At 40.3% G+C, this 18,685-nt stretch overlaps 2 protein-coding genes across 6 annotated transcripts in view; both read right to left on the bottom strand.

The window, feature by feature from the left end:
- Positions 1–1,563: 1,563 nt before the first annotated feature.
- PSMA6 (proteasome 20S subunit alpha 6) lies at positions 1,564–12,617 on the bottom strand. 2 transcript variants are annotated; one of them, XM_053944604.1, is made up of 7 exons: positions 12,441–12,617; positions 8,413–8,507; positions 7,576–7,657; positions 7,261–7,416; positions 4,066–4,244; positions 3,328–3,422; positions 1,564–1,773 (listed from the first exon to the last, which is right to left on the bottom strand). In XM_053944604.1, the coding sequence occupies exons 1-7, from the start codon at positions 12,514–12,516 to the stop codon at positions 1,716–1,718; spliced, it is 741 nt and encodes a 246-aa protein (XP_053800579.1). In that variant the 5' UTR covers positions 12,517–12,617; the 3' UTR covers positions 1,564–1,715. The 2 variants fall into 2 exon arrangements, with proteins under 2 accessions (XP_053800579.1, XP_053800580.1); XM_053944605.1 differs by lacking the exon at positions 12,441–12,617 and adding an exon at positions 11,757–11,868.
- A 4,255-nt stretch (positions 12,618–16,872) lies between these two features.
- The window catches only part of PRORP (protein only RNase P catalytic subunit), a 37,423-nt gene continuing 35,610 nt past the window's right edge, over positions 16,873–18,685 (bottom strand). For all 4 annotated transcript variants that reach the window (XM_053944590.1, XM_053944591.1, XM_053944588.1 and 1 more), the window contains one exon: positions 16,873–17,276. In XM_053944590.1, coding sequence (XP_053800565.1) covers positions 17,148–17,276 — 129 coding nt within the window. In that variant the 3' untranslated portion in view covers positions 16,873–17,147. The remainder of the gene's footprint in view (positions 17,277–18,685) is intronic.

Below are 18,685 nucleotides of genomic sequence, written 5' to 3' on the forward strand. Positions count from 1 at the left end.
TATATGATCCCATACAAGCTCCAAAATTTAGAATTAAAGGACTTGCAGGGAATTTTGATACTGAATACTATGCAAATGTGCTCTAGTCATATGGATCCCTGATTGCCATCTTCCCTTTAATTTTTGTTCAAGAAGTCATGAGTGACATTTTCCATACATTATTAAAGCCGATCAAGAACAAACTATTGATGGATGATATTTTGTGGCAGACTAAATAATGACATAAGCCTACTCAAAATTCCAGGTTGTCATACAACTGGAGTATTAGGAAGAAAGGCCCTAGGGGTTTTCAGAAACTGAGCTATCACTGGCAGCTGAAATAACACAGACTTTTCTAAATGTGCTATTAACTGCACAAATGTGCTGATTGTTGCCCAAACCCACATAGAATTCTCAGATAACCAACCTAAAACCAGAAGCAGGGGTACTTATCTTATCTACACTACACTATCTGACATGAAGGAAGCTGAAATTTGGAGGCAAGAGCAGAAATCCAAGAAGCTTTGTGAAGTTCACAATTCACTGTACATCTGATTCTCCTCAACTCAGTTATCACATAAGGTTAGCATTACCCTTTGTTAAAGCCACCAAACACAGAATTGCAGCTTCTTTACTTCAATAAACTTGAAAAATACATATTCGAGGGGCTTTAACTGTAAAGCATGAAGAAAAAAAATTAACCAATCTCAGTTTCTGACAACTTATGAGGCCTTCCCCAAATGCCTTGAAAAAAATCAAAGAGAATTTTGAAATAATTAAAGCCAATATGAGAAGTGCACAGCAGAGGAATGAAGGTAAGGAGGTATGTTGCATTAACTTGGCATTCTTTCAAGGAGACTTGTGTGCAACAACTAAAACTGCCTGGTAATCTTCCCTTTCTCTTCAGTGCCTCCTCCCTCACAACTTCATAATCTCCATGTTTACTGCTGAGGCTGAAACATCTTCAATTAAAGCAAAACAAAAAAGGTTTTTTGCTTCCCAGAGACCTTCCTGTTCAAGGACTTTGTCTATTGGCCCGTCTAGCCCCAACACTGCCCCAAAGCCTCAAAACCTGGTAGGTGACTAAGCCAAAATCCCAAAGTACACTACACACAGAATATTTTCCCTAAATAAATGTCAGCTTCAGAGCTGTTTAATTATAGAAGACATCTCTTAAATCCACTACATGCACTGCAAATAAATCAGTCCAAAGGACTGGACTTGGACTCACAGCTCAAGCTTTTTCCTTCTGCTTTTGCCCTATATCCTCATATAAACCTGAGCAAATAAGGTCTTCCTAACTTCCCCACAATTAAAGCAGTAATGCTGTTAAGACTTTCAACATCAGGCCATGGAGAGAATGAACATGAATTATCTTAAGACACACACCACAAAAACTGATGCTAACTTTACACAAAGAGCCAAATAGCTCAGATGAAGGATGCAGCTCAGAGCATAAAATTTCTCTTAAAATACAATTAAAAGGCAAGCAATTACCACAGAAACATTAAAAGTCATCAAGCATTTTGATGACAATTTCATAGAATTGGAACTTTAAAAAATAACATTAAAAGGAGACACCAAGAATTTCAAAAACCTCTGTTTTATTTGTACAGAGTAAAATACATCATATAGCGAACACTGTTTTCCACCCATAATCTAAAACCATTATTAAGTGTTTTCTTTTCTCCAAACATCCTGGCCAGAAGCACAGACAATGGAAACGGGAACGCTAATTAGTCTCTCTCTGCCAGAGCTACAAGGTGCACATCAATCTCTGCTTCTGTAAGGATCCTGAAAGAACAAAAAGAAATCTTAAATAGTTTAAATGATTCTTCCCCTTAAGCTCCAATATTACAACCTAATATCTATACAAATAAGTTTTACAGCAATGCATCTTTCTGCCCTTTAAAGCCCTGCTGCCAGTGCCACAGGCTGACATTCCAATTCTCTTGAAAAATAAAGGAAGACTCAAAGGCACTAGAGAGCAGGAGGTAACAAATGATAGAAAAATAACAGGTAATTCCTCATGAGCAATGCATTTGCAAGTTGAGACCTAGTGAGAAGGTAGCTTGATCCCTTGAATGGCAGTAGAAAAGGGGTCATGCATCTCCTGTGTGCTTTCTCACAAACACTGCGCTGCTCTGTTGTCCTCAGCACACACCATCAAATGCAAAACCACCCATCATCACCGTGTCCACCTTAAAAACATTAGGAAGGAAGCACTTAAAAGACTGAACCTGTAGGACATGAAGGTTTGAAGTCTCTCTTCAGTCCCCACTTACCAAGTAGTCAGACTAAAGTAACAGCAGACTTTGTTCCCAATTTTACTGTTCCTTCTTCTTTTTAAATAAAAACATTTAAAAACCCCTCAATTAAAGACTAAAGCAGAAATAACTTTATCTCTCTGCAGCAAGTCAGATTTACTTAAATTTTAGGTAAGCCATACCTGGAGGGTTCTTTTGCACTCTAAAAACTCCCAAAAACTTTTTCTCCCACATTTCATGCATACTCCTGCAGCTATACAATGAGTTGTGAGAAGGCTGTCAAGTACACTGTATCCCACGTGAAGCTTTCCTGCCATCAGCAGGAAGATTTCCAGGTGTTGCCTTGATACACTGGCCAAGTAATCTTGGTGCACACAGTGCAGGCAATAATGGAGGAGGGAAGAAATAGCAGGTGCCTTGCTTTCATGCTACATGGGAATGCAGAGTACTTGGAAAGTAGATAGTTCAGCCATTTTCAAATCACTAGTGATTTTTTAAATCCATGACATTTTAATCTTAGCAAATTTCAATAAAGTTTTTCAAACTATATAAGTCCATAATCTATTAACTACATATTTTAGATGTTAAAAATGCTAACTATTAAAAGATGAGCAAGAATAAAAATTCATTTTAGAAAAAGAATAAAGAATTTAAGGGACTTGTAAATATTCCATAATATAAACCAGATTTTACTGCATTAGTTAGTATGACTATGATTTGGAAGTGGACTCCAGATACCATTACTATGAAAAATGTTAACGTTTCTAAGCATGAAAACACTTCTAGACCAGATGTAACTACATTCAGTCATCACAGAAAGCAATACCCATTTAAGACATGAAAGAGATCTCTTTTCTCTATTAAATCCCTTAACCATGTCACACATTTTAAAACTGCATTATTCTTTTTACACAATGTTTTCTACCCCGACACATTTTGAACAGTTACAAGTAAAAAACCCTTCAAAACTTCAATCTCTTAAATTTATCTCTTTTTCTCAATTTACAATTACACAAGAAGGCAAAACTAATTGCACATAATCAGAGAAACACACCAAGTTTTATCAACACTGATTGCTTACCTGAACTTAGGATTTTCCACTGTGACTACACCAACTTCTATTTCTGAAGGTTTGAAATCAATGGATAGTACAGTAGACAGGCATGTTATTGCTGTCTGAAAGATGACAAAATCCCCTATCATTAGAAAGAAAGCACTAATTCTTTTTTTTTTTTCTTAATAGACATAGCATTAACAACTATCCTTCCTTCTGGTTTAAAGTTACTTCCTCTCACGTCAACATCTCAGCTTAGACATTCCAAAGAGTTTCCCCTTGCTACAGAATACAGCCCTTTCCAGTCCTCTCCCTAAAAAGCCTAATCTACAAAAAGCAAAGGGACATGTTTTCATATCAGAAAAAGACACATGAAAAGCAAAACCTTTCATCATGCAAAGATACTGTCTGAAATACCTTCTAATATGAAGATTATTTTAAATGTCACTAAAAGTTAAGTCATAATGGTATTCCCAAAATCAAGCACTGTAGTAACCAAACACCAGCTACAGTGGGAGTGCTACAATTATAGAATCTGCTTCAGCTAACATGAAGCAAAAAAAGCAGATTAGATGACCATTCAAACACTTGCAGAATATTTTCAAATAATTTTCTAGTTGGAATAGCTGTATTTGCTCTGGCAGCAATACAGAACTGTAGGTAAAGAGGAAATGCCTAACTACATTTCTCTGCATTGCAAGACTACATGCACCATATTCATTAAAAATACTTTAAACAAATTTTAATTTCCTTCTGCTGGCCTACCTCTACTGTTTGTTCATATGTCCAGTCAAATTTCTTCTTTACTTTCTTTTCAAGGAAACTGGTTGACTCTGTCTGTTTAACTCCTGCAGCTGTGGCCTTGAATCCACAATAGTAACCTGCTGGATCACACTTGTATACCTGAGGGCCGTGTTCTTCATCAATACCAATCAAAATCATACCTTGAAGAGAAAATTTGTTAATTTATTTATTTCCCCAATTTTAGCAATTTTATTCAGCTGAAGAACAGAATGGATATTCCTGTCTGTGAAAAAACATACATGTCAGCAGTACATCTTTGAGAATCAATCCCATACCTGGAGCTGTGATTTCCTTTTTATCTCTAATTTGCCATTTCTTACCAGCACCTCATAACCAGCTGTGCAACCCAGTTTAGCAGAAACTATATTTCTGTCATTCCCAAAGAAGGCTACTCATTAACCATACAAATATTTTTGCCATGCTCAGTGTGTAGAGAACCACAAAGTCAGGAAATACAAATGTTTTATCCTGATAGGAAGTTTACCAAACCAAAGCTCACATCCTGTGTCATATGACACAAAAGTATAAACAATAGTTCTATTTCCATGTGCCTTTTACTAGAAGGCACAAACATGCTAAAACTAATGGAAATATTAAAAGATCAAATTTAGATTTCTTGTTTGTAACCTGAAAAACAGTGCATTACATACCTTTTCCTCTTTAAATTTAAAAAAAAAATCTGAAATGAAAAGTGGAAATATCAGGACGTAACTGAGTCTTTGAAGATCATCTGACTAAGTGTTTTGAAGCTGGATAGTTTTCAAGTAACACAAACTGACCACATCACTGAAAAGCATGTGTTCACCCTCACTTCTTGATTTATAGCTGCATTGTCTCAATATGCATATTAAAAAATAAGTCAAAAGCAATACTTGCAATAAAAACCCAAAACAGAACAAGGTCATGGTTTTCAATTATTTTCACTTTACACTTGTGTAACTTTCAACTAGTAGTTAGAGGTGATAAACTTCTGAGCAGCTATTACTACAACATTAAATAATCCCCTTGTATTGTCAAAAAGGCTAAGGGAAGTAAAGAAAAATACATTTTTATTCATGTACTTTTAAAAAGGAATTTCCAGCATTATCAAGGCATGGGAAATGTCACGGGAAGAAAGAACAATCCTTCCTGAAAATTACAAGCACACAAGCATAGGAAAATTGCCCCATCATGGAAACTGTGGTGCAACTGTGAATGTTGTTTCTTTAGTGAGAAGTCTTAGTGCCTACTATGGTTACAAGAAGTGATTCATCAATTCTGAAACAATTCTCCTTAAAAAAAGAAACAAAACTCCAAACCCAACTAATCAAAAAGAAACTCAGACAGAATGTTAAATGAAAAAGTAATTGAGGAAACCTGTTAAGTCTTTTACCTCAGTTCCTGAACAGCCTAACAGTATGTTTATAATTTGCTTAAAGCCCAAGAGAGAAAACAAATCAGAACCAACCCCAGAACACACAGATGAACAGGAACATCGACAAAAAATTATTCAACACAACTTCTTTTTAAGCTGCATTTGCTGTTATAAAGCAAGACATGAAATATTTGAAACAGAAATATTTGCAAGAGAAATATTTTAGGCATTTTCCCTCTACATTATATATATAATAACTAAGTTAGGAGCAAAAATCTTGTAAATCTGTCCTATAAATACTATTTAGATTTAAAAGCCACAAAACCTGCACAAGATAATTGCACTCTCCACCTCTCTCTTTTAACAGTGACGTTCACCCAGATACAGTGCACTGGGCTTGCATGACAAGGTTTTGGTAGTGAGAGGGCTACAGGGCTGGCTTCTGTGAGAAGCTGCCACAAACTTCCCCTGTGTCCAAAGGAGCTGAAGCCAGCTAGCTCCAAGACCAACCTGCTGCTGGCTGAGGCCAAGCCCATCCACAATGGTGGTAGTGCCTCTGGGATTTAAGTATTTAAGAAAGTATTTAAGAAAGTAAAAGGAGTATTTAAGAAAGAAAAAAAAAAAAAAAAAAAAAAAGAAAGAAAGAAATTGCAGACAGAGAAGAGAGGAGTGAGAATATGTGAGAGGAACAACTTTGCAGGCACTGAGGCAAATGATGAAGGGAAGGAGCTGCCAGAGCAGATTCCCCTGCAGCCTGTGGTGAAGACCACAGCGAGGCAGCCATGGCCCTGCAGCCCACAGACATCCATGGTGGAGAGACATCCACCTGCAGCCCCTGGAGGAGCCCACGCTGGAGCATGTGGATGCCTGAAGGAGGCTGTGGCCCCACATGGAGCCTGTGCTGGGGCAGGTTTCTGGCAGGACCAGTGGCGCTGTGGAGAAAGGAGCCCACACTGGAGCAGCCTGTTCCTGAAGGACTGCACCCCACATAAGGTGGGCTCCTTGCTGGAGCAGTTTGTGAAGAACTGCAGCCTGTGGGAAGGACTCACTTTGCAGAAGTTCCTGGAGCACTGTCTCCCGTGGGAGACACATTGGAGCAGGGGAAGAGTGTGAAGAGTCCTTCCCCTGAGGAAGATGTAGCAGCAGAAACAATGTACTATGAACTGATCACAGACCACCTTCCTATCTCCCTGTGCCACTGTGGGAGAGGTAGAGAAGCAGGGATAAAGTTAAATCTGTGAAGGAGGTAGGGGGCAAGTGTTTTGAAGATTTGGTTTTACTACTCAGTATCCTATTTTTATTGGCTTGTTAATAAATTCAGTTAATTTCCCCAAGGTGAATCTGTTTTGCCCATGGTGGTAACTGGTGAGTGATCTCTCCCTGCCCTTATCTTGGCAAAAGCCTTCCGTGGTATTTTTTCTCTTCTACGTCTAGCTGAGGAAGAGAGTGATGGAGAGGCTTTGGCAGACACTTGGCTTCCATCCAGGGTCAAACCACCACAAACAGACACAGTTACAAACAAAGAGCATCTCCTGCTCACAGACATCACTGCACAGTGCAAACAGAGCAGGCCCCAAAAACTAAGGTGAAATAGTATCAGAGAGGTTACATTATTTCAAATACTGAATTAATGGTAAAATCGGGGCTCCAGTTCAAGACCTGCAACACTGCTCCCTCATTCACCTGTTCATTCCCCTTACTCCCTCAGTTACCCATTTTGAAAATGGGTGAGAATTTCTTATATATGAATTTGCAAACTTAGATAAGAAATAGTAAAGATCATTTTCATACACTGTACTTACAGCAGCCAAGGGGCCTCATTTCAGCATTCTGTGTATAGACTTGAGAAATATCTGCAATCCTTTTACACAGCATATCCACAGGGATGTCATACCCATACTTGTACTTCCAGTTAGCAGCCTCATAGCGGGCTCTCTGCACCTGGGATCTGCTGTCAGCTAGACAAAAAGAACTAATATTAATTCCACTGAATATGTACCATCTTTATTTCTAGCACTGCCTGAGAACATAAATTCCAGGTCCAACTTTACATTGTCTTTAAATATACCCATTAGAACTAGGTAAATGCTCCAAAACCAGACTGGTGAATTAAATACCTGTCATTCCTGTCATCACACAACCAATATTTTCAGTAATCTTGAATAAATGAGTCACTGTGTTGGAATCCAGTAACTTGTCCTAAAGAGGAACAGAAATAATGTAATAGCAAACACTGTCCTTGAAGTAAAAAGAAAACAAACAAACAAACAAAAACCAAACAAAATCCTCTGGTTTTTACAGAAGAGCCCAAAAGGACCCATAACAGCTAAAAACTCTCTTTCAGGCTTTCCAATTTTTACTGCTTGTAGGCATGTGAAGGAAGAGATTGGAGAATAGGGAAGGTTAAAACCACAGATCTGGAGAAGGCGAACAAGAACATTATCAACATCACAGTCCTTTTCCCTCTGAAGAAACTTTGAGAACCCACATACAAAGCTTGCTCTCTTATTGCATGCTGCCCTTCAAACATAGAAGAATTTCCCCTCTTTTTCTACAGTACATCATCACTGAGCTGAAACACTCATGAAAACCTGCTCTACATGCTATTGGTATAACATTTTCTCAGCAGAAATTCAAGGAACCAGGGAACTGGTTATGGACAACTCAGCCTTTACAAGCCAAAGCAATGAATGCATGCTCAATGCAGCAGGGTCAACTTATATTTTAGATTCATCCCTTCAACAGCTACAGAGAAAACCAGAATTCAGTACTTGGTGAGAAAATGTACAGCTGAGCACCACATGGAGCTAGAACTTTTAATAAGCAGAATGATAATTAGATATCCAGTTCAAATAGCAATTTTTGTCAGTGTTAATATAATATCAATACTGCTGAGTCCCACCCCATCTTTTTTTCCTCTCCTTCCAGACCTCCCTCAAAAACAGACTACTTACAGGTACTTTCTTCTGTGTTACAATTACTGCAGAATCTTTCCCACGAACAGCTACAGATGTAAGTCCACCTTGGTTTATGGCCTTAAATGCATATTCTAGAAAAATATACAAATGTTAATAAAAAACTTGTGTCAGAGACACTAGGACAATTAACAATTTCCCCCAACACATGAATGTCTCCAGTTTATGGCCTTTTAATACTTTAATACTTGTGCAACATTTTGTGTCCTTAAGTACAATGTGCATTGACTCTTCAGAAAACCACTGTCACTGCTTCCTTGAAATGTTTCTTCTAATTTTTTTGTTCAGTTCACGCTTAACAGCAACAGAATAAGTTTTAGTACAAGAAGGCTGTTCTGAACTTGATCAAAATTGTCCAACCTTAATCTACAGTAACCATTAATTCTTACAGAAGAATTTTTGACATGAATTTTAGTATTTTAAAGGATTATTTTGTAATTTTTTTACTGATATAGATGAAAACTGGTAGGATGACACAGGAGGCATAGGAGACAGGTTTTAACTATCATATTTGCTGACTCGACATTCAAACACTGCAATGCTTTTCTTCACTTTTTAAAGTGAAAGCTACACAGATACCAATTAAACAGTGTTATTCATGTAAGTACAATGGATTAAGAAGCAAACACTAAAGTAACAGTCATGAAATGATCCATGAAATAAATTTCTCCTGATTGATGGTTTCAAAAGCCTTAGGCACAAGAACTTTAAAAACTGTTTACTTGGCAATATTTGATAAACATTCAGAAATTCCTAATATGTGGCTGAGTGGTAAGTTTCAGACAGCAGCTAAATGTAGGTGAGTTTTTTTGTTAGCTATGCACATGAACCCAGAATTTAGAACATGTCTACAAACAATAAATTGCTAAAACTATCTTAAAATAATGGGAGCAAGAAACTTGGCTATTTTAAAAGCTGCACTCAGATCTATAGAAGAGATTGCACAAGACAAGTTGTAATCTGAAGGTGAAAAAAAATTCAAACCTTGCATATTAATGTTCAAACAGCTGAGTCAGTTCTAAGGAAAGGCTATTGTGGTGTATTTATGGCACTGTATGTACTACTCTCAGACATCAGAGCATTTACTGGTTACCCAAAAGTGCCATAAGGGATGTTCCCCCTTTCCCTCTGTACAGCTCTGCCCACCTGGGATGATCAGTGCCAGCCTGCAGCAGAGCACATCCCCAGTAAGACATGAGCCAGTGCTGCCTGCAAACTGGCCATGCTTGAAGCCCTGAGCACAGGCTTTGCAACACTTGTCTATTGATCTGTACAAGCACCTGAAGGGAGGGTGTAAAGCAGATGGACAGAGCCAGCCTTTTTTCACTGATGCCCAGTGACAGGACCAAATCAGAGGTGACCGGAACAAACTGAAACAGGAGGGTCTACCTAAACACCTGAAAACATGTTGTACTGTGATGGTGACTGAGCACTGGAACAGGTTGCCTGTACTACTCACAACCCATCTGGAAACACTCCTGGGCATCCAGCTCTAGGTGGGCCTCCTTGGGCAGGGGACTGGGGCCAGATAATCTCCAGAGGGCCCACCTAATCTCAGTCATTCTGTGGTTCTGTGACACTTAGGTGGCGGTAGGAATAGATGCCTATCACAAATTAATTTTTGCTCACAACTACCAACAACTAGGCTTGCTAAACTGCAGCCCCTTATTACCACCTCCATTGCTCAGTTTTCAAGGAAACACGCCAAAGGTAAAGTGGCTCTTACAATGTAGCAAATCCAAGTTGCTAGTGCTGTTTTAAGTCTGTTTACTGCTATGTAAGTATTTCAGCAGCAAGGTACATTCACTCTGGAAATAACAGCCCCTTGCTGTTCCCTGAACACATGGCAACAACCAGAAATCTTACTGTAGTGATTTTCTTCACCTCCCAAAACTCCACTCAAAAGAAACATCACCTTTGAAGATTGAAACTAATAGGTAGCAAGAGAACACTGATGCTCTGAGGGATTTTAACCACAATAATGTGAAATAACTGTTAAGTTTTCTAATATGAGATCAAAGGCACATGAGTTTTCTGAGCTTTGGAAGCAGAAGACAGACCTAAGATGAAGTACAGGCGTTTCAGTCGAATATCACTATGCTGGAAATCTCTGCTCCCATACTGCCAAATTCCAGAAAAAACTCAAGTTTTAAGGCAATCTTAAAGCAACACATGTCCATGCTCATCCTTGACAGCACCTAGCTAACCTTAATCCAGCAAAGAGACAAAGATAAAACAAAACCACCTAGATGTGGACATTTGATTGCAAGCAAACATGAGATTTCTGCCCATGCTGTGACTGGATGCTGGCAAACAGAGACACCCATGTGGCACCATGCCTGAGTTACCAGCCTGCCTGTGAGTAAAGTGAGCTCATTCTTGCTTGAAGTTAACTACGCACATCTACATATTTTTCTTCCTATAGCACAAAGGTACTTAAAATAGCTTTAAGACAGCTTCAGGCTGTGTGCAGAAGCTCTCAAATACACATGCAGATACTTGTTTCTAAGACACTGTTAAAAATTATGGAGGTACCACACATTTCTCATACATTAACCTACTGGCTAAATATACCCCAGAGGCAGAAAACCAAGGCTCAGTTTCCTCTCTGCTACAGAATGCAAAAACAATTCCCATCAAGTAGTACTGTGACAGAGACAGCGGGAAGTGATGCTGACCAACCAGCCTGTTTTAATGGCAGTGGAAGGTCGGAGCCTAGGACTCCTCTGCCACAGAACCACTGAAAACCTGTCCCTACCATCTCTATGTATAAGAGGAATAATAAGCACTGTCCCTACCATCTCTATGTATAAGGAATAATAAGCATTATACATGCTCCAGATATAAGACAGCACCCACATGTAGGTATCTAGTACAGGTAACTTTCTGTCTGTGTAGACACCTACACAGACACCTTCCTAATTCTTCCTTGCAGAAAGGACTGCTCAAGACTGGGCCACCTGTCCATGAGGCCTAATCCACAAAGGCTTCTTCCTGAGAAAAACTCAAGGGCAGTCACAAAAAAACTATATGGCTGCCACAGGCAGTTAATGCAATCTGACCGCAGCAAGCTCTTTCCCTGGAGAACAGATGGATTTATGGACATAATGGGCAGTGAAGGCACTGCAGCTGGGGAAGGCAGCATCAGGATGATGCTGCAGAACAGTTCATCTGTCCCTGTTGAGAGGATCCTCCAGGGGCACTCTCAAACTACAGTCCTGCCAGACTGTGAGGCAACTGTATCCTGCACAAGGGGCACCAGCATGCGCTTCTGTACAATCTGGTGCACTGCAAAAACAGGAATAATAGAATCAGTGGCTTACAGAAGGAGCTGAAGCTTGGCTTCAGATTATTCCAAGAAACCTGAGAACAAAGGATGGCTGCTGCTATCTCACAGGCCACAGCGGCAGAACAAGCGGCATTCAGGTGTAACAAGAAAGCGCACGAGTTACGTCCAAGAACTGACTTTGTCACTCTGGCATGCAGGGTTAGAGGCAGCTCAAATCGCATTTCAAACAGCTATCATAGCTCTCAGATCCCAAAACGCAGTGCTCCGAGGCTTGGCAAGATTCACTCAAAGAAACATTCAAGGGAGACTAAACAGCCTCTGGATAGCTGCAAGTTTGGTCTCCAAGCATCTGAAATCGAACACCGAGGACTCAGGGGAGGGCCCTCCCGGTGGCAGGGGACACTCGAGAGAGCCCACCCTGGCTCGAAGTTTTCCTTATCTCATGCGAGGATCCCTTCCCCGGGTCCCCCCGCCGGCACGACCGGGACCGCCGCTGCTCCACTCTCCCACCAGGCTTTCCCCCACACACCACGGGACCAGGCCAGGTGGGAGCCGGGACTCCCGAGCCACGAGAGGCGCCGCGTCTCGCCCCTCCGCACAGGCTGCCGGGCTCGGCGGAGCCTTCGCGGCCTCGCTCGGCGGGGAGCGGCGGGGGCGCGGGCAGGCCGGGCCCGTGACGGGGCAATTCGGCGGCGGCCCGGCGGGCCCGGACACGCACCGACTTGGTAGAGGCGGCCCTCGGGCGAGAAGATGGTGATGTGCCGGTCGAAGCCGGCGCTGGAGCCGCGGGACATGGCGGGAGCGGCGCGGGAGCGGCGCGCGGCCGGGGGGAGCTGTCCGCGTGCAGGGCCGCGCCGCAGCCGCAGGCACCGCCGGAGCGCTTCCGGGTCACGCGCCCACCCCGCGCAGGCGCGCGCCGCTCTCGCACCGTCACGCTCCGGCACCGGCGCCGCGCATGCCCCAGCCCCGCGGCCGCCGCGTGCCGCCGCGCCGCGCCACGTCACGTCACGCAGGGCGCGAGAGGAAGGCGCGCTCTGCCCGCGGCGGCCACGGCGGGGCTCGGCTCCTGGAAACCTGGAAGCCCGCCGGACGTGCCGGAGGGAATGCGCACGGAAGCGGCAGGAAACGGAATAAAAGTATCATCGCGGCATCCATCAACACTGGATAAAAGTATCAGCAGCCAGCCGGGAAAACAAAACCCCTCCTAAAATTCCAAACTATTTCCGCGTGCCCTCTTGAATGAGAATAATTTTAAAGCAAGTACCTCAAAAAACGCGTTTAAGGCATTCATAGGTGATTGTTGCCGCAGTTGCGTCATAATACGATGTTTAAAAGACTTTTTATCGGTGTCCAGTTCAAAGGGAAATTCCCCAAATTTAAACTCGTGAATGTTAGTTTTTTTGCCTTTCAACATCTTGGAATTCCCCTGCTCTATGTGGGAAGGCATTTTTTAAAAGTTGGTCATTAAAAGAGTTGGAAAAGCTGCATTCTGGTTATCCACACCTCTATTTTAAAATTATTATTAGGCGAGCTTATTTTTTGTTGAAAGAGCAGAATAAAGGTGGATTTTGTGTATGCCACACATTAAAAGTCTGTAGTCTCAAATTTTTCAAAAGACTTCTCCTTGCTTATTAATACTATGGAAGAATAATGTCCCACTGTGTATTACAAGACTCAGAGTTTGTCCCTTTCATTAGGGAAGGACTTTGTGGGCAGACACGAAAAGTTTAAAGGGGTGCTGCAAGCACTGGAACACAGAGAACGTGAACACGTACGACTGCATCTGCTGGGTCAGAACGGAACCAGTCTTATCCACTGCTCTGTCTCCAAATGCGGCCAAAAGGGGGATACCCAAGGATTTCAGACTAGAGAGAGCCTTTCATGATACACTCCCAGTCTCCAACCATCTGGAGGGACTTCCCAAGGCAGGGATAGTGTCTGGTTATTTAGTAACCCTTGCTGGTTCCCTTTCATGAACTTTCTGGTCTCCCCTTAAACCCACATGTACTTCTTGAATCTACAAGATGGCATAGCGAAGAGCTGGTCAGCATAACAACATGTTGTGTGGTTTTATCTGAAACCTCACTTCTATCTAAAACTTCTATCTGCCAGTACCATTTGATGCTTTTGTATTGACACAGCCAACAAAGGATCCCAAGGCGTTCCTTCCAGAACATTTGTGATTCTTATGACCTCTATGTCTCTTAAGATCAGTTTCTCCAAGATGATGATCCACACCTTTACAGTTCTTCCATCTACAGAGCTCTTTCATACTCTAGAATTATTTTTTTCCCCTGAGAAAAAGGACATGAGAAAATCTAAGTAAATATCAAGTGTTCAGCCTGATTGCCAAATAGTAACCAAGAAAATCCTTATATTTGGAATCAAAGATTCAGTATTTGAATTAGATAAAGGGAAGAGTAATAGTTGCTCAATACCATGGACATGACGGAGTGGAAGTTAAGCTACTTTCAGGATACAGCTTCCAGAGTACAGCATTGTTTCAGAAGAGCAATCATGCTTTTGGTTTAATGTTAAATCACTTCTGATGAGTATGGGTATGCAGTCAAATTCTTGTTACAGGACCCTGAGGAAAGCTGTTCTCACTGTCATCTTTTTAACACAGTAAGCAGTAAGTGGGAGATCTTGGAGGTGATAATAACTGGAGTGCAGGCTGAATCAGTTCATCTTTCTCAACCCTATCTTGCCAGTGTGTCTGTCTCCATGGCACACAGCAAGCTAAGCTAAGGGCACATTCATTCTGATTCCCATTCTCTTCACTCAGTGTCATAGCAAATGGCAGTCAGTGTCTCTTTGGGAGTACCAATTGCTGTACTGTTTGGAAAACTTGCCTTTCTGGCATTCAGCATGAACCCATCTGTGTAATAAATTACCTTGAATTTTTACTGTACCACTATACAAACAGCAGTAGATGTCAAATATATCTGCTATTTGTTACTGGCTTTGGTTTGGCTCTCACATTTATTTTTATTGCCAGTGAAACCCTTAGAATTCCTTTTAGATACTTGGAAGCAAATCCTCATATTCATTGTTACCTTGAAATGCTGTATTTCAGTAATCTGAATTTGAAGACTTAGAGCAACCTGAAGAAATGTTATTTCACAGATGTCTTAAATAAAATTCAAATAATTAACCTCAGAACTGAGCCTCTGGATACTATGTGCATCTATGTAACAGGTAGTATATACCTGAAAAAGTTTGTAGGTTCATCACTAATGTTTCCCCTTTGGTTCCACAGAGGCTGTTAATTCCTGTAAGGATCTACAGAGAAGTGTATTAGCAGAAACACATAAAAAAGAAGTCACAAATCTGACACCAATATTGTAATACCTTCCAATTGTAAATTCCATATTCTCTTCCCTAAATCATCCTCTAAATATACTAGTAATGTGTATTTAGGAAGTGTTATTATTTAGAAGGCATTACAGTAGCTCTCTAAGAACAGTTTTTGGGGTGAAACCTAAGTGATTGATTAGGGACATGTTGTGATTAAAAAGGAAGTAGAGAATGCATTTATTACAGCCGTATGTGGATATTATGCATGCCTGTTAATGACCAGGGTGAGGTAAAATACAAACTTCAACTTCTGGCAATGAAATGGGTACCCTGAAGGTGCAGTTTCTACTCAGCTAGGGCTCACCTAAGGCAGAGCTGCTGCAGGGACCCACCTTCTGCAGCCTGCCATTTGAACCCCACTCCCACACAGGTACCCATACTTGTGCAATGGTGCTAGTTGAGCACAACAATGCCAATTCTGACCTAGCCAAAACAAAGTTTTAAGACCCGTCTCTGCATTGCTTTGGGCTGCACGACTGTCAGAGCTAGGACCAAAGGAGGACTGTAACAGCACAGACTGACACCAGCTTAGGCCACGCACAACTTCATACAGAGGGTGCAGGAGCCTCATACAGAGCGGCAGCTGCTAACTGAGCACTCCTGCACAGGAGCAGACACCAAATTTAAAAGCACTATTCCCATTTCCAAGGCAATGTGGCAGTTCCCTGACTTAATTATAAAAGTAATCTTCTAACAAATTAGAAGTATTGAGGAATGAGAGTAGTAGATCCAATCTCTTTGCTTTCCCTGCTGGACTCCATAGGAGCTGACATGTTCTGTCAAGAAAAGGGTCTGTGATGAACACTACCAACAATATGATGGATTTAATGCCAAGGTTTTATGTTACCTTAAGAGGCACTCAGCTCCTCTACACTTTCTGCACAGTACCTGAAGGACATGACTGTGTGCAAATCACACCTGCTGGTTTACAAACTGATACCAGAACATGTGTCAGGAGTGTCCTGGAAAAAAAATAGCAGGGAACATGCTTGAATGCTGAGTCCTGAGGGAGCTCGTCATGGGGCCCTACAAGAACTCAAAACTGCGAGTTCTAAACAAAAAGACCTTAATGTTTCATCTCAGTTTTGAACAGAGGATTTTTGTACGAGACAAATGTGACAAGCCCAGGATATTTCATCTGAGATTTATGTGGCATTTCTACGTTTTGGGGGCAGAAAGGTTTGCTTTAAAGTCACAAGTTCAATAAACAAACACATGTACCGCACACACACTTACAAATAACTTAGAACACTTTTCCTGTAATTTATACTATTTTTTTCCTTTATAACTTGGGATAGATTATAGAAATGTACAAGAATCAATTTTGTCCTATTATTGTCTTTAAGAATTTCTAGCTATCCATATTTATTTTAAAAATCCATGCATTTCCATCAGGAAACTATTGCAGTAATGCCAAATCCTGTCGGAAACGGCAAATTTAGGAGTGTGGAAGAGCCACAAAAAAAAACCCACATTCCACTGGTTGTTTCCTTATTCTTCCAAACAAATGACTGCTATATGTTCCTCTAAGCAATCTCTTGCATTCTATGTGATCAAACAGATTCTAAAGTGAAGAAGTCTTTGTGTGTGTCTGGTGAATGGTAAATGCACTGTTTGTCCCCCTTAGCTCCATTTAGTAGAGGTAGACATTGTGCAACACTCTTGCAAATTCAGCACCACAAACTCTGAAGGTACTTTGCAAGTCTTGCTTAATTTGTTCAATGTACACAGTTTATTTCAGTGTAGATGAAAAGCTTGAGAAAAAATAAAAGATAAAAATGCCCAAACTGTAATTCCAACAGGAAAAATCAAGTTTTAATTCAAATCACAAAAATTGCCTGTAAAAATGGAAATGGGACATAATTCACCCCCACTGGACCACCACTGATGTTAAGAGATGTATGCAAGAATGATTTTGTCAAAAGCAGTCACTCAGTTTTCTTTAGTTACACACCTCACACATTTAATCCCATAATTGTCCTGCTGAATTCTCCTAGCTAGCAACAGAGATTACAAAAAAAAAAAAAAAAAAAAAAGGCAGCTTCAGTTTGTCCAATTACATTTTTCATCATTTCTGTTGAATGCAGAGCCATTTTCTTGGTACTTGATATGAATATTTTTCCTCAAAAACATTTTTATAGGGAATATGCCATGTATCACCTGTAGTCTGTACCACACAGTCATAACGGAGAGCAGGCTGTTGGGAAAAAAAATAGGGAAAACATTTTTTTTGGACTTTGTACAAAGTATTACTAAAATGTCAATTACAGGTAGTTAGTTACGACTGCCAATGCTTACCTTAGAAGTCTCCATAGTTTTATCTCTTAACAACTCTAATTTTATTTTCTTATACAAAACAAATCCTAGATTTTAGTACTGGAGGAAAAACGAAACTACCTTCTAGTATTTTGTGGTCTAGGAGTCATTATAAGTTCTGTCTTCAATCAGCACTAGATAATAATGATTTCAGCATAATGCACTCAATTACTAGAAATGACAAAATGATTGTTGTTCTGTTCAGTTAAATGAAATCATATGGGAATTACTCAGGATGTGGAATTTATAGGCTTGAATGTAGGATTTAATGACATTAATGACATCTTGTATTTGTTCTCCCAGTGTCTCTCTTTACAGAGCTGACTTGTTCTGTCCCAAGGAGAAGAAAGAAAAGGAGATGTAAGAAAAAGGTTTATCACTAACACTTCCACAAGCATCTGGCTGAACAAACTGAATAAACAATCTTTCAGGTCTATTATGTTCCAGGTATACAAATTCAACATATATAAGACAAATACAAAAGAAACAATACTGGTTGGTAATTATGGTTCCCAGGACATACTATCACTCTATATGTATAGTCTTGGAAGTCTGCTTTCCTGTGATAGCTTCCAGAATAACCTAGAAGACAGCTATGACTGGGAATATCAATCACTCAAATCACTTGTATGGGAATTAAGATGTGAAAATGAGTAGTCCCTTTGTACAAGAGAAAGAAACAAGGTGTAGCTAAAGCTGTGTTACTCAGGTGACCCACCATTCATTATTTTGCTCCATAAGAAGAAATGTATATATGGCAACATATTACATGTTTGTTATCATGAATGTTATTTTACAATTTTAACCAGCAAAGGAAGAAAATTAATCTGCATAGGTGCAGTATCCCTTTAAGTAGGCAGTAACAATACAGACAGACCAGATAACAAAAGAACTGCATATAGAATGTCATATGACGGATTTTTCCCTAGAAAAATCTTAAAACAGCTGCATTCCTGTTAATGTACTGTTCACAAGGATACAGAACTCCTAGACAATAATAGTAGTATTCTGCCATAACATGACATTATTGCAATTTCTGTAGCTGAATACTAACTATAAACCTGTGTTTATAGTTAGTATTATGTTATGGGCTTTCCCTCATGAAACTTTACACCTGTTACAGTGAATACTGAAATACCTGTATTTTTCCGCTTCTTTAAAATAAAGATGAAAGAAACTCTGTTGTAAAATTAGAAGTATGATGTTTTATAATAGTCCTGCAGAGGAGAATAAGGGTTTTCAAAGTTTAAAATAAATTAAAACATTGGCACTCAGGTTGTACTGAGGCCA

The sequence above is a fragment of the Vidua chalybeata genome, chromosome 6 (genome assembly GCF_026979565.1).
Source record: "Vidua chalybeata isolate OUT-0048 chromosome 6, bVidCha1 merged haplotype, whole genome shotgun sequence".
Classification (NCBI taxonomy): Eukaryota; Metazoa; Chordata; class Aves; order Passeriformes; family Viduidae; genus Vidua; species Vidua chalybeata.